Source organism: Mustela nigripes, chromosome 7 (genome assembly GCF_022355385.1).
Source record: "Mustela nigripes isolate SB6536 chromosome 7, MUSNIG.SB6536, whole genome shotgun sequence".
Classification (NCBI taxonomy): domain Eukaryota; kingdom Metazoa; phylum Chordata; class Mammalia; order Carnivora; family Mustelidae; genus Mustela; species Mustela nigripes.
The window spans coordinates 127,711,099-127,727,957 of record NC_081563.1 but is presented as its reverse complement, the minus strand read 5'-3'; the positions used below and the strand labels follow the sequence as shown (position 1 = coordinate 127,727,957).

Below are 16,859 nucleotides of genomic sequence, written 5' to 3'. Positions count from 1 at the left end.
TTGACTGTAGGCACAAATCAAAATCTGTTACTTAATACAGTTTTTTCCTGTTTCTTTCTACTACCCCTTTAAAAGACCCAATATGCTCATTCCGACAATAAAAACCTCCATGAAAATTTTCAAACTGGCTACCAACTGGTTCTAGTCAGAGTCACATTTTAAAACACACACATCTCGTATTTCCAAACTCCATCATAATACACCTTATAGATTCCCAAAATATTATAAAGAAATGACAGCTCTAGAGTAAATTCCATTACATAAACCTAAAACAGAAGACAAGATTCTGCATGTAACACATGGTCTTTCCAACACCGAAATACAGTGATGAAACACAATGACTGAGCTGGAAGAGAGAAAGAACAAGTTACCTCTTCATTTGTTTCTGTCTTAATTTTAGAGTCCTTCTCTTGACTCGAGCTCGGGATGGCGGAGCTGCTGCACTGACTCAGTTTACCGTCCACTCCTTCCACTTTAGGCTGCAGTTCTTTGGAGAGTGTGTCACTAGGATCATCCCTGTCCAGCAGGTATCTAAGAAGTGCGTTATTTTCCTTCTTCTTAGGACTCAGTTGCTCCTGCTTGACACTCCCTTCCACACAGGACGCCGTACTACTGGTGTCCTTCCCAGTGGCCTCTGCGGTGATCTTGGCCACATCCGCAGGTGAATTCCCATCCTGCAGCAACTTGTGCAGAATCCGGTGCTTCTCCTGCAGCAGGGATCCGTGCATATTCGATGTGGAGGACACTCCTCCAGAGGTTGAAGAAGAGACCCCAGAGGGGCTGGTGACATTAATGGAAGAGTCTTTACAACTTGAATCCAAGGGGGAGTTGGTCAAGGAGGAATGGCCCCGGTCATCAGAAGAACAGGTAAGTAATTGCAGTAATTTTTTATGACCTTTGCTTTCCAAAGGACCCCTCTGATTCTCTGACCCTTCGACAGTGCTCTCCTTACTGTCTTTGTCACTGAGGTGATCCCTGCTATTTGACTGACACATTGAACTCTCCACTGGATTCTGGTCACAATACAAGCCCAGGGGACTCTTAGAATCCTGACTGTTCACTTTATTTGGCTGGCTCATATTCATATTGGGAGAGTGATCCAATTTGGGGCCTGGTGAAGACAGAGTGGATAAAAGAGAAGTCCCCACTCCCTCACTGATAGCTTGCAGAGCACTCAGAGAGCTGCTAGAAAAGCTGTGGCTCCCAGTATTACCAGAAGATCCCATGGGAGAGTGCACACCTGGATTGGGAGAGAAATAAAGGAAAGAATTAGACTATTGGATGCTGTAACAAAATGCCACTGAACTCTATAAAAGTTAACCTTAAATTGAACTAGCTTCACAAGGATTGTAACAGAAGAAGAGAAGAACTACTGAGGAAGAAAAAAATAAAGAAAAGGAAATGCCAACAACAGTACCTGCAACAGGAGAAAACTGGTGTGAGGCCATCTTTGGACTCCCACGGTTACGAGGAGATATCATGATGTTCTGCTGGTTGGAACCAAGGCCAGGGCTCCCATGTGGGGGACTACTCATGTTGAGACCATAGTTGCTGTTCTGGTAGGAAGATGGTGACTGCATGCCTGCCCCAGGGTTCATTGAAGCTATGGGATTCGAGGGCCCATACCTAGCCCCACTCATTGGCCCTATGCTGCTGGGGTCAGCCAAGCCATAGGTCCTGTTGCTCAGCATCTGTAAACCTTGGTTTGGCGACATGCTCATGCTGCCTACTGAACTACTGCATCCAGCTGCTGGAGGTCTAATCCCTGGTCCGACAGGATTCGTGTTTTGTCTATACCCATTCTGTTCCCTACGAAGAAAGAAGACAAACTTTCACTAAAATATTACAGGCATGCATTAAAGCACTTTTTTTTTTTAAATGATGAAGTAAGTGCCCAGGAGCTTAACTCCTAGGCTCCATTCCAATACTCAGTGTCAGTCCCAATCTAAGTATTAATCAGTTATGAGCCCAGTAATATATTTTTTAATATGCCACAGAATCTAAATGAGTGACCACGAGCACAAGGGCCAACAACTATGGTAGCTGGCATCACAGCAGGGTTTACTACAGTTGCCACACCTGTAGGGGCTAACCTGGAGGGGACTGCAAATTACTCAAGATATTTAATGCATGAATAGTCTGCTCTTCCATGTGCTGCTCATTTACCATTAGCAAGAGCAACATATCTTTTTTTCTTAAAGTCTTTCAAATTTCAAATTCAATCGTTAGAAGCAACATAAACGTATCATCAGAAATAAAATGTAACAGAGGTAGTCAGATTTTTTATGTTCTTTTATTCACAAGCTTTCCCATTCCCCAGATTTCCCAGGGAGTATTTAATGAACAAATCCTCATTTTCACATAATAATATAACCTTAAAAATATGTGCTCGCTTTGGCAGCATGTATATCAAAATAGTAAAGTGTGTGTGTGTGTATGTGTGTGTGTACACACATATACATACTCTCCCAATGATCACAAGATAATAGATCATTTCACTATCCAGGAATCTAAACTCACTTCAGCAAACCCAACATCTCTGCTTTTTCTCGTTAAATCTCTGTAGATTGATAATAAAGCATCTTGAGAACACTGCTGCATTTAATGTGAGGACACAGCAAACGATCATTACCTCTGAAGAAAGTGAGTCGAAACAAAGCCATGCCGATCATTTGTGACAGGATTTCGGAAGAGTTTGCTTTTGGTTTGTGCCGACACTATGGTTCCATCAGCCAACGAGAACCGATACACTGGGGTTTCGGCATGGCCATGGATATAAGCTGTTGGGAAAAATACACCATCACTAGTGACTACAATTGGAAAAACAGATACGTGTAAGAGAGGAGGGAAAGGAAATGTACTTTAAGTGCCACATTTTCTCAATCCAGTGAAAATACTGGACCTGCACCAAAATTACAAGCATGGTAAAAGAAAAATGCTCAAGAATCACTTTCCTACCCCACACACAAAAACAACTATGAATACACTTAAAGTATACAAACACAACAAAAAAGACCAAGAATCAAACTCAAAATTCTTTACCTTCTTGATAGTGACGTTTCTGAGACCACGACTGACCATCATTAAGACTAAAAAATCTCTGGATACACCTTCGGATTATATCTTCAAAGCCGGGTCTCATGGAGGATCTCAGTGAATTTGTATCTATGTTGACAACTTTTCCTATTAAACAGAAGATCGAGATTTAAATCCAACCCACGAGTATTTACTGGTTGCACACTGCACGGGTTTGCACTGAAGAATAAAATAAAGACACTAAATCTTTGCTCCACCTTCTCTGCTATATCCAGAACTCTTCAAGGACATGGTCCTACAGGAAACTCTTACATTAAATGTTCGGCTGTACAAAACATAAGAGAGTATCACAAAACTCCTTTCACTTTCTGAAAGTACAGAGTATGACATATCCAGATAACCTTGGGTTCATTTTCACTTCAAGAAGACCACCACCTACCACTGAAATTTTTCATCTGAGGATATTCTGTCTCTGCAACTATGAAAATACCTGCATACACAGCTAGCAGGAACAATTCTTTCCATCCGAGAGGTGACTGCATTTTTGGACACTTAAAATCTAAACCAGAAAGGTTAACCAAATACTCATTTCTTTAACTCTGGAAGTGTCTGACTTTTGCTTAATACCAAATACACTAGAGACAAAATTTATACAATTCAAACATGTTATAAAATTACAGGTTTCACTAAGATAGTCCTTAAAGAAAAAATGGACAACTAGGCCTTGCCACACTTTCTGAGCAGTACCAGGGCAAGATGGCAAGAATAAACACCTACAAAAAGTGTCAAAAAGGAGCAAAGAAGAGGGGACCCTGGGCGGCTCAGTCTGTTAAATGTCCAACTTGATTTTGGTTCAGGTCATGATCTCAGGGACATGAGATCAAGCCTAGCACTAGGCTTTATGCTGGGTGTGGAGCCTGCTTAAGATTCTCTCTCAATAAAACAAAATATTAATAGTAATAAACTTTACAATTTTTTTAAAAAGGAGCCAAGAAGAAATTAGTTGACCCATTGTCAAAGAAAAGAGTGGTATGAGGAGAAAGCACTAGCTATGTTCCATATAAGGAATATTCAAGAAAACAGTCATAAGAACTTTGTCAAAAGGACTAAAATGCCTCTGATGGCCTCAAGAGTTGTGCTTTTGAAGCAAGCCTTGCTGATTTGCAAAACGTTGAAGTAACATTTTAAAAATTCAAAATAATTACTGAGGATGTCCTGGGCAAAAACTGTGATCAACATTCAGGACATGGTTATCCACAACAAAATATGCTCCCTTGTCACAAAATGTCAGTCTATGATTGAAAGCTCATGTTGCTGCCAAAACTCACTGATTGTTTTTGTCTGTTCTGCACAGGACTTACTAAAAAAAAAAAAACACAATACCTACATCCACACGACCTCTTGTGCTCAGAACCAACAGGGTCCACCGAATCAGGAAGGTGATGAAACATCCTGACCCACCAGGCAAACAAATGACTTAAAAGAAGTAGTCAAGGGCACCTGGGTGGCTCAGTGGGTTAAGCCGCTGCCTTCGGCTCAGGTCATGATCTCAGGATCCTGGGATTGAGTCCCGAATCGGGCTCTCTGCTCAGCAGGGAGCCTGCTTCCTCCTCTCTCTCTCTCTCTGCCTGCCTCTCTGCCTACTTGTGATATCTCTCTCTCTCTCTCTCTCTGTCAAATAAATAAATAAATAAATAAAATCTTTAAAAAAAAAAAGTAGTCAATAATTTGACTGGAAAGTCTTTTCTATATCTTTCCTAATCTATTTTTTATTATGTTCAGTTAGTTTTTGATGTAGTGTTCAATGATTCATTAGTTAGTTATATCTCCTGATCTATTTATCCTCTCCACGATGTGTTTGTCAAAAAAGTAAAAATACTGAAGAAAATCAGGTTTGGGTTGGGGAAACTCATAAAGCTTCACATGGTAAAAGAGAGTTCTAAAAATGCTACTGTGGGGGCGCCTGGGTGACTCAGTGGGTTAAGCCTCTGCCTTTGGCTGAAGTCATGATCTCAGGGTCCCGGGACCGAGCCCCATGCTGGGTTCTCTGCTCGATGAGGAGCCTGCTTTCCCCTCTCTCTCTGCCTGCCTCTCTGCCTACTTGTGATACTTCCTTGTCAAATAAATAAATAAAATCTTTAAAATAAATAAATAAAAATAGGGGGCACCTGGGTGGCTCAGTGGGTTAAAGCCTCTACTTTTGGCTCAGGTCATAATCTCAGGGTCCTGCGATCTAGGGAGTGTGCTTCCCTCTCTCTCTGCCTACTTGTGATCGATCTCTCGATCTCTCTCTCTCTTTCTCTCTCTCTCTGTCAAATAAATAAATAAATAAAATTTTTGAGAAATAAATAAATAAATAAATAAATGATGAAAATGAAAATAAAAATGCTACTAGGGATGACAAAGGCCACTAATGGTGGATGAGCTGACAGACAGGGCCCCCAGTCTAAGAATCTGTTTAAAATTCAGACCTTTAATGATATTTTTGAAAAAACAAAAAAACACCTTAGCAGGGGGACCTACAAAGAAGGGGCAAATGCATTCCAGGAAGAGTAAATGCTTATGCACTGTGCCCAGAATAAGGATGTTCTGTCCTCAACCACCTCCCCTGAGCTTAGCTCCAAGAGTCAGATGACGAGCACAAAAGAGATGCTCAGAAAAAATTTACATCAGGGACAGAGAATAAAACCTCTCCAAAAAAAGTACTGTGCTGAGTGCAACAAACCTCCTACGAAAGAACAGGCAGCAAGTGAGAAATACCAGCTATGGTAAGATAGTTCTCAGATGGGACCCAGACGAAACTATTTGATTTTTCCTGGTTGGTAATTTCTAACTTTTATAATGTGTATATATATATATTGCTTTTATAATAAAAGAAAACATTAATAAGATTAAATTTTAAAGATTCTAGTCACTAAACTACTTGAGTAAAGATGTTCTATTTAGTATTCTCTTCTTTTTTTCCCATTTAGTATTTTCTATTACAAAATGTGGAATATTACTATTTGGGGAGAAAACTTAGTCTGCCAAGTCATAACATATACAGAGAAAGAACCACTCCAGAAGGCAAAAATTCCTCTTAGTGGGTTTCCATATCTCAAGTAAATAAAGAAAAAAGTTTTTCCAATATGAAATATTTATCAGTTTAAATTTTTATTTAAATATTTAACAGATTAAATTAAGAATACAAAGACTGTTTTGCTATTGTTTCATCTGTGAAAATTAATCTCATGAAGCCTCAAGATGGGTAACTGACCCTGGCATAAAACGGTAACTACAAAAATAGCTTTTTAACAGTAAAATATTGTTATATATGTATGTGTACATAACATATATATTTATTTATTTATTTATTTGTCTCAAAAATAGCTAGAGATATGTTAGATATTTTAAACCTACTCCATTTTATCAAATTACTTATTGCAGGTCCACATGGTGGACGTCAACATCGGGGAGACCCAGCTACAAATTCTTTATTAGCCAGGATCTTGGACAAGTAACCCAACATATCTATCACCAGGCCTAGTTCCCCATCTCTGAGACGGCACTTAGAAGACACACCATGGCTTCACCATTCAGGATTAGATGATCACAAGAGTTACCCTGAAGGTAAACACAGAGAATACTGCCACCGCATTTAACTTTATATTGTGCCTTATCACTCATATTGGCTTTAATTCCTTATTCCCATAGCCAAAAAAGGGCAGACCAAGATTGAAGTTTGGGGCACCTCAGTGGCTCAGTCAGTTAAGCCTCTATCTTCAGCTCAAGTCATGATCCTGGGCTCCTGGATTGAGCCCCATGTTGGGCTCCCTGCTCAGTGGGGAGCCTGCTTCTCCCTCTCCCTCCGCTGCTCCACCTGAACTCTCTCTAATAAATAAATAATTAAAAAAAAATTTTTTTAATTGAAGCTCATGCTGATATTAAGAATTACTCCCAGGAATTCTCATTAAATTACCTATATTTTTGAAAACTTATTTATGAAAAATGGGTTTCAAGTTAGAGAAAGAAATAATAACTTCTGATTTGAAATGTTATTTGGAGAGAGAGCTAGGTGCCTCTACATTTATTTTTTATTTATTTGAGGGATTTTATATCTCAAATATACCCACCACAAATGCCAGGGGTCTCAGTGAATCTCAGAGCTGCATAAGAAACATAAGGAGTAATCCATGCAAAGCATTCATTACAGGGACAGAGGAACTTACATGATAATGCAGGCTGTAGAAATAGTAAACTTTTATAAAAACTCACCAACGAACAAAATGTATACACACACATATACCAAGTGTTTACCTGAAAGATCATGTCTAGTAATAAAGCTCTCAGGGTTTGAGGGAAACGCTCTTTCTCCTGTAGTAATGCGGCGTGCTACACAGATCATACAGGATTGCAAATCTACAATAAAAATTTAACCAGGTAAGGATTATATTTATCTTTAGGACAAGTGTATTCAATCTACAGCCATACCACCCTGAACGCGCCCGATCTCGTCTGATCTCGGAAGCTAAGCAGGGTCGGGCCTGGTTAGTACTTGGATGGGAGGACAAGTGTATTCAATAGGCAAGTAAGGATGTGGAATTCAGTGAACGAATACGACAATGGAAATCACAGAACTAGAAATGTGGCCACTGTTTGACAGAATCTCAAACATGGGGTGAATCTTACCTTCCCCTTCCTCCATCATGGCTCGTGGCTGAGACAGGGCAAAGCACTGCATTGTTTCATATCTCTGGCGCATTTCAGGACCAGTGTTTATGTCTTCCAGAATATCATGAGGTGTTTTCATCAACATACGGCAATTAAACGTATGGCTTTTTTGTCTCTGGGTCTCGTTTGTCCAGGCAACTCCATTAACTATGGAAAACAAAAGGAAAAGTTTTTAAAAAGCTGGCAATTCAGTCTATGACTACCATCAAAAATTTAAGCTGTACTTTCTCATTACTATGTTTTTTACAGTAATTTCTACACAGACATTTTGCAATGGCAAAATATATAATAATACTGGAATGATCTCCATTTCAACAGAAATCTCACCATTTTGTAATTTGCTGTATATCTGGCCCAATAAAATGTGTACCAAATTCCAAATTCACCAAGTCATCTTTGAAAGTTTTGTTGTTAATGACCTGCCCTTCTGCACAAGTATGATCACTCTGCCTCCCAAAATGTGGGTTCAATTTTCTAAGAAACTGTCAAGAAAATAATTTTTTAGCTTATTTAGAAAATGCACATTAAAAGGCTACCTGTAGATTTTGGTAAGTTTTTAAGGAAATCCTTTCTGTCTTCTTCATGCAAGATATTGTAGACACTTGTATTAACCAGGTCTTCTTGCTTATACTGCAGGTACTGTGTGACATTCTCTGACACAAATACAATGTTTCCATCACGATTCACCACAAACAGGAAACCATCCAATGCCTAAAGTGGGATATGTTAATATTAGCTATTATGGCCTGAACTGTATCCCCACCAAAACTCACATGTTGAAGCCCTAACCTTCATACAAACAGGGCTCTAATCCGATAGGATTGATGTTCATATGTAACAAAAGAGACACCAGGGATGCACATACACAGAGAGATCATATGAAGATATACGGAAAAGGCAACCACCTACACACCAAGGAAAGAGGTCTCAGGAGGGATACCAAGCCTGCCAACACTTGACACTGGAGACTTCCACCCTCCAGAACTTTAAGAAATAAATTCCTGAGAGTGCCTTGGTGGCTCAGTCAGTTAAATGTCCAACTCTTGATTTCAGCTCAGGTCATGATCTCAAGGTCATAAGATCTAGCCCCGCATCAGGATCCATACCTGCTTAAGATTGTCTCTCTCTTCCTCACCCTCTGCCTCTCCCCCACTCTCCCACTCTTAAAAAAGAAAGAAACAGCCACCCAATCTGTGATATTTTGTTATGGCAGCCTTAGCCAATTAAGACACCAGACTTAAAGTACTAAACAGAAATTTTAAAACTACTGTTGATCTAACAACCACCACAATTATCAGCGACCAGTTACCATTCCTATTAACATCAACACAAATACTATAGGGCTTTATAAAAAAATAAAAAGAATTGGGGGAAAAATAACTACAGTCAACATAAAATCTGAATTTTTGAAGAATTATAATCTAATTATAATCTCATTATATTCTAATTATAATCTAATTTTTGAAGAATTATATCTTGAAAGGAGTTTCAAAAAATAAGAAAATTATCCTTAGCACATACTTTTTTCCACTTGATACCAAGTCAAGCTTTAGGCACTATACTACTCCCAAAGAAGAACTAAGTTGATCAACTAAAGAGCAGTTGGAGTAAACTAGTTGAAACAACAAAGAAAAATTAATAGGTGCACTTTATAAAGAGCCTCCCTGTTCCCAACTCCTGCTTTGAAGTAAGAGAAACATGCTGTAGGTGCTACAGGTGAATCAACACTATTTAAGGAAACTACTTACAAAATAATTTTTAAGTACATTACAAAAGTGTATTTTTAAGTCTTAAAAATTCCTCAAAAAAGTATAATATACTTGCCTGAAGTAAAAGTGGCCCTAAGGAGTCTTTATCAATAACTCCCTGTCCTGTAGAGGATACATCAGCTTTCTGAACATCATCATCACTGGAAATAGTTTTTCCTGAAAAGATACAAGGCAGTACTACAAATAGCATATGCTTATCAGCTATAGGTCAATTTCACCTTCACACAGTGCCCAGAACAAAGACACACATTGAGCATATATATGCACATATGTAACATTTCATGATAAGAAAACAATGCTATAATTTTTAAATGTTAAAACTTAAGATTTACCCAGGAAGGCAGAAGCTACCCTCAATTTTTCTTCACTACTACATGTACTATCCACGGCTTCCTGAAAGGAAGCTAACACGTGACTAGGTGAGAACACAGGCCTCTATCTACTTCTCTATTAACTGTTTCTCGAAGAGTACAGCTGGTCAACTCATTTGTCCAGTCCCACAGGCTAGGTTCAATTAGCAGCAGTCCGTACATGAGCAACAAGGAAGCCAAAAGACAAATGTAAACACAGTTGACAAGTTTCCTTCTGAAAATACTTGAGTGTTTTTCTTACTTTGTATTACCTTGCTCTTTTATTTGACGTATCTGTCTTACTGTTTCCTTTAAAATTGCACATTTATCTGGTTTGACATTGAAATTGTCAATATCGCTAAGATTAGCAGATATCAGTTCAGCCAATTCTTCAATATATTTACTCTCCTGCTCCCGTCTCCACTTTTCACCACTGCAGGTAAGACTGAGAGAGAAAGGGGGGGGGGGTCATGAATACACCTATCACACAAGAGCAGTGAGCAGAACAAGTACACAGCACCACTACTTTCACATCTAAACAAACTGAATTCAGCCAATAGAAACCATCAAAACCTTGTCTTGGAGAAGTAGAATAGAGTAGAAATTCAGGCAAACCTAAATTTCAATTCAACCTTTTTGTTAGCCTGGTGGCCTTGGGCAGACTTAGTCTCAGTATCTTCATCGGGAATATGAGGATACATAGTCTTTACCTCACAGAGACAGTAAAACAACAAAGAATAAGGAAAACAGTGTTAGCTACTTATTAATGACAAGGTTTTATGGTTTACAGATCATTTTTTACTCTGCAACAATCACATTAAAACAAATCATATTGGCCTTGACAAATACTAAAAAGGCTAGAGTATCACTGCATAAAATGAAATACTTGATTTCCATTTTTTAAACTTCAAACTTCATTCAGGAAAAGAATGATGAAACCCCACAAATGTCAAAATACCAACTTATATTTTCTTACAGGAATCTGAAGAGTCTTACTTGGATAATATCAATTATCTATTCCTAACTCCTACCTACCTCCTCCACTGAGAAATGCTTCACGCTGTATCAAAGGTGTTAGTGTAAGATTCTTGCTTCTATCTGAATCAGCAACAAAATTTCTATTGCATCATAAGGATGTCCATCTGATCACTATGCCACACTACTTACTACAAAGCGAAATCATATAATTTAAGCAAAGACAAAAAAAGAAAAATTTAACCAGAGAATATAAATAACAGAAAGTTGAAATGCTATCTTTAAGCAAAAATATAACGGTAGGGGGAGGAGCCTTTGGTGAAGCATCAGGAAATACACTGCCTACCCTTGTCCTGGAGTATCACATGGCAATTTGCGTTTTCGTGAATCAGGGGCCAGTGGATCCAAGGAGCTTTCTCCCAATCCGCTCATCGTGACTACACATCAGCAACTAAGAAAGAATAATGAGAAGATGAAAATATTATATAATATCCGTAACTTTACAAAGCTATTGTATGCTTGAATGGCTTAATCTTATAATTCCGAATAACACCCTCTCCATGGTTAAATGATTCTTTTTTTTTTTAAAGATTTTATTTATTTCTTTGAGAGAGAGACAGAGAGACAGCAGGAGCAAGAGGAGCAGCTAAGGGAGAGAGAGAGGGACAAGCAAACTCCTGAGCAGGGAGCACGCAGGGCTCAATCTCAGCACCCCGAGATCATGACCTGAGCCAAAGTCAAACACTTAACCAACTGAGGCACCCAGGCACCCCCGTGGTTAGAGAATTCTTAATACTCTTTATTATAAATTTGTATTCCGAAGACAACGTCGAGTTCATATTCCAGTTTAATTATGCAGAACGTACAACTCCAAGACTAAAATGTTTCTCAAGTCCTACTAAAAATGTGTATGTTAAACACTACAAAGGATAAGGAAGGCATCTTTTCATACTTAATAACAAGAAAGAGAGACTGCCAACTCTCCAAGTGATGAAATCCCAAGGCACCCAGCTGGCTCAGTTAGTAGAGAAGGTGACTCTTGGTCTCAGAGTTTTGAGTTTTGAGCCCCAATGCTGGGTGTGGAGATTACTTAAAAATAAAAATCTTGAAAAAAAAAATCCTACATTTTATTTTTACCCAAAAAAGCACAAATTAGAGCTTATCTTGTCATCTAGTATAGAGTCTTCAAATGATAAAAGTCTAACTTTTTTTTAGGCTATTTTCAAGGTAGCACATGGCTTTCCTTCACCATTTCATTAGTATTTATTACCTACTGTATTGTTCTTCTGTGACTTCAAAATAAACCTGGAATGTGTAAATAACACATAAACTCCACTATGTTAGGCCTGGAGAGAAGATGTACAATAAAGAATTCATGGGAGGGGAAAAAGGGATTCTGACAAGATCCACGTAGCAACAATTATCTTAATATTAACTGATGGAAATGTAATATGTTTTGATTAAGATTTCAATGATAAAGAAAATAAAAGTAGGGTGTTTCTTGTTGAAACAAAAACAGGTTTTAACATTCAGTAGTTCATAATTTTAAGACATCTACTAAGCCTTCACTAAGAACTCTGTCCTAAACTCTTGTTCCTAAACAGGAACAATCATTTAGACAATCATTGTTCTAAAGAATTCCAAGTCCATCAAGAAGATCAAACTTTCCAAACTACTTTTTTCTTAGTATGTTAAAAATGTATCTTGCAGTTCATCTAGATTTTAGACATGCAGTGAAGGACATAAATTTCCACTAGATGGCACAATAATACCAGGAAAGCAGACAAATAAAAATCCAAAATTACACACATGATGCCAATGAAACTTAAAATACATAGCTTTTAAAATCAAAACCACATGATCATTAACCAAGAGTTCTAAATTATGACATCACCTTTACATATGCTGTAAGTATGAATTAAATACCAACAAAACTTATTCTACCTATAATTTTTGGTAGTAAAATGTAGAAGCTGAAAACAGATGTTTCCAAAGAGTTGTGGTTTTTTTTTCCCCCTTACAAGTTAAAATAAAAGAGAAAAGAACTTAACATATCTTTTACTAATAGTGGCTCAATATGGGGTGCCTGGGTGGGTCAGTGGGTTGAGCAGCAAGCCCCTGATACCAGCTCAGGTCGTGATCCCCGGGTTGTGAAAGGAAATCCCCGGTTGGGTGCCACAGCGAGCAGGGAGCCTGTTCTGAGACTCTCTTGCCCACCCCCACCCCGTGCCTAAACGTGCACGCACACGCTCTCACCCTCTAAAATAAATCAATCTCAAAAAAAAAAAAAAAGTGGCTCAATATTATGATTTTGAAGCATACCCACACCCCACAATGCCAAAGATACTATTCTTCAAAAATGACAATGTCATAAAAAACAAAATCTTTAAGTATTCCAGATTTTAAAAAGTTAAAAAGAAATGACAAATGTGGTATTTGTTCCCATACTGGATTCTGTCCTAGACAGGGGAAGTGCTATAGAAGACATTAATGGATCAACTAGCAAAATTAGAATATGTACGGTAAGAATATTTTATCCATGTCAAATTTACTTGAGTTCTGTACATGTTTAAGAGGTTATCCCTATTCTTAATATTTACAATAAATGGGCCATTATATAGGCAGATGACCCTCCAGTGGTGGAGGGATGGGGTTTATATATATTTTAAGTGACTGGGTGAGAAAAGGAACAGAAAGAAAAGCAAAGAAGAGGAAAAGAGGAGAACGGAGGGCAGCAAAATACTGACACTGGGCGAATCTTGATAGGAGAAAATTTTTAAGTTCTTTGTACTATTCTTTTTCTTGCAACTTTAAGTTTAAAATTATTTCCAGGGGTGCCTGGGTGGCTCAGTGGGTTAAAGCCTCTGCCTTCGGCCCAGGTTATGATCCCAGGGTCCTGGGATCAGAGCCCCACATCGGGCTCTCTGCTCAACCAGGAGCCTGCTTCCCCTCCTATCTCTCTGCCTGCCTCTTTGCCTACTTGTGATCTCTAAATAAATAAATAAATAAATAAAATCATTTCCAAATAAAAATGTTTTAAAGTGTGTTTAGTTTTGACTTCCAATTTTCATATTTAAAAACAGTCCTTAAGTATAGAAAAATAATTTTAGCTATGTCAATACACACCTGGTTTTATATGATTCATTCACAAAGTTATTTTTAAATTGAGTATCAAACCATCCAGTGAGTAGTAACATTTCTTTACTTTAAAAATATCACCTATTGCCCTCCCCCCCAAAAAAATCATCTATTCCACATCCTGGATATTATTTTCTTACTTTGGTATCAAACATAAGCTGAATCCCCAAAATTGAACAGCAAACTACTTAGTGAACAAATAGCATTTCTTTACTTTGAAAGACGTGATTTATTCTATAGTCTCCGTATTTTTTTTTTTAATATTTTACTTATTTATTTGACACAGAGAAGTCACAAGTAGGCAGAGAGGCAGGTGGGGGTGGGAGGGGGAGCAGGTTCCCTGCTGAGCAGAGAAGCTTGATCAATGCGCAGGGCTGGATCCCAGAACCCAGAGAGCATGACCTGAGCCAAAGGCAGAGGCTTAACCCACTGAGCCAGCCAGATGCCCCTCTATAGTCTCAGTATTATTATTGCACCTTACTTTGCTATTAAATATTAAGCTGAATCTTCAGTCAGTTTAAGGTGTCCAGCATTTATTAAGTAGTCAATAAATGTCTTGAATAAATACTGAATAAATGGAACATTCAACTTATTAAGTCACACTTTAGAATTCCCTTCACTCTAATTTATATAATAGTACAAATTTTTTAAATTTTTCACTTCTACACTTGACACAGTATGTCATTAAAATGAATTTTAAAGGCATAAATTACATCAGCAGAGAATGAAAACCCATGACAATCTCTTAGTATGGAAGAAATCAATAACCACAATTACCAGTCTAAACCAGAAACACATACAAATCATTCATGTTAAGTCAATTTTTATGTGCATGTAGAGAAATATAAATATGTCAAATGTGTCCATACATACAGATGTGACTCTTTCTCTTGATCTGGCATAACAAGAAGCCATAAAGTGCATGACTATACAGTCTATATACTACCAAACTTACTCTTTTTTATAGAATCCACTGACTCTAGTAACAAAAGTGTCCACAAATGTGCGAAATGCATGAACACAAAATTCTAATGTAAAACCATGAAGGTTTGTTTTGTTTTGTTTTTTAAAAAATGGGTTTGCCAATTTGTCTAGTTATTACTCAGATATGAACCTTGGTACCAGGCCATAGGTACTGCACAACACCTGAAAGATCACATGATTTCCAAGACTGAATGATAAAATACCATACAACAATGAAAAAAATCAAAATACAGCAAATGCATCTCCCAAATTTCATTAGGATAAAGAAAATGCTCAACATGAAAAATGAAAACTGTATTTCTGCCCAAAAATGAGTTTGTATATATAATAACTAATACAATTAATCCTGAGCACAAATGACTATGACATATAAGTTTTCTGTTTATTTGGTATTAATCTTCATTATAAATATAAAATTTGTAAATAGCATTTGTTTTATTTGCCAGGTCTGCTGCCTGCTTCTCACTGGTGGAGATGGACTCAATCTTTAATCACCTGAGAGGACATATTATCTAGTTTGGTAAATTACTCTTTTTAAGGTATGAAAGGTAAATGCCTAGCACACATCCTAAATCTAAACCATTTTCAGTCAGTAGTCAATAATTAGAGTGGGAGGGGAGAACAGATTACATATAAGGCCCATGAATAGATCATTTTTCCCCAAAATATTCTAGAAGGAACATAAATTGGTAACTGTGCTTACATTTTTACTTCTTAAAATTACATCCCATCTAGTTTAGAGGATATATGGAGTTGGTAAAATCCATATTCAAAGGGAAAATAATATAGCACAAGAGTCTCACAGTGTCTTTGAAAATTATGTCTATGAATATGAAGCCCCTTCTAAAGTCTGAGCCCCTACTATTAAAGATCACCTACACAGTAGAGAATTAAGACCACAATATATATCTGTCCCCCAAGTGATCTGCACTCTTGAAGTCACCTCATAAATCCAATGACTTACACTGATATATTTTGAAGCTGCTAACCAAGAGACATCCTCCAAGTGATTATGAAACTAGAGATACACCTCAACTACACTTCCAGGCAGAATACAATCCAATCAGTTTTGTCAAGCTCCTGACACCACCATGTAAAGACAGACTGGAGAATACCTGGGTGGCTCAGTGAGTTAAGCATCTGCCTTTGCCTCAGGTCGTGATCCCAGTGTCCTGGGATCAAGCCCTGGTCAGGCTCCTGCTCAGTCGGGAACTCCCTGCCCCTACCCTCAAGCTCGTGCTCTCTCTCTCTCTCTGAAAAAACAAATAAAATATTTTTTTTAAAGGGAAAAAGAAAAGAACTAGAGTAGAGAACTTTTCATTGAATCGGAATCCAAGAGCCCAAAATATGTTCAGTCTTTCAGGATGAACTCAGCCATCTAGATCCTTGAGCTGTTTCACAATTTTCTCCCTTTTCTAAAATATTTCTAAGAGTTCTGTGCTACCTACTTCAATATACTGATATGACGATGCATACTTTAAGCTAAGATCACATTTAAGTAAGATATTCTATGCAATTTACTTCAAATATAGACAGGAGCAATTTAGAATAACTTTCAGTGCTATCAAAATCTAATTATTACCTACTGCTATATCATTTGGAAAAACTGGATTTAAAATGAACAAAATTTTACAGGAACTGGTTAGAATTCCTTACATAAATACTACAGGACTTCCTATATATAATAAGCTATGATACATGTTTAAGCCTAGACATGATCAGATTACTGCTAAAAAAATGAACATTCCTAAACTAATTCAGGATAAAAGGAGAAAAGAATTATACTTGCCAGTTCAAAAGTCATGAAAATGTTGGTATATGACTGAACAGCATCAACTAGTTTTCATTTGGGTTATCTGCAGTTAAGACAGGAGGAAAAAAAATATTGATTGTGTGA

The 16,859-nt window shown here is 37.7% G+C and overlaps 1 protein-coding gene across 7 annotated transcripts in view; it reads right to left on the bottom strand.

Moving 5' to 3' along the window:
* NCOA3 (nuclear receptor coactivator 3) overlaps window positions 1-16,859 on the bottom strand; it is a 140,758-nt gene that overhangs the window by 22,066 nt on the left and 101,833 nt on the right. For 5 of the 7 annotated variants that reach the window (XM_059407179.1, XM_059407181.1, XM_059407176.1 and 2 more), the window contains 10 exons: window positions 11,187-11,291; window positions 10,138-10,310; window positions 9,571-9,671; window positions 8,283-8,457; window positions 7,705-7,893; window positions 7,333-7,434; window positions 3,043-3,183; window positions 2,633-2,780; window positions 1,418-1,809; window positions 372-1,240 (listed from right to left, as the gene is read on the bottom strand). In XM_059407179.1, the coding sequence (XP_059263162.1) occupies window positions 372-1,240; window positions 1,418-1,809; window positions 2,633-2,780; window positions 3,043-3,183; window positions 7,333-7,434; window positions 7,705-7,893; window positions 8,283-8,457; window positions 9,571-9,671; window positions 10,138-10,310; window positions 11,187-11,272 (2,376 nt within the window). In that variant the 5' untranslated portion in view covers window positions 11,273-11,291. Of the gene's footprint in view, window positions 1-371; window positions 1,241-1,417; window positions 1,810-2,632; window positions 2,781-3,042; window positions 3,184-7,332; window positions 7,435-7,704; window positions 7,894-8,282; window positions 8,458-9,570; window positions 9,672-10,137; window positions 10,311-11,186; window positions 11,292-16,751; window positions 16,819-16,859 lie in introns of all 7 variants that reach the window. The other 2 variants (XM_059407177.1, XM_059407180.1) reach the window with 1 other exon arrangement.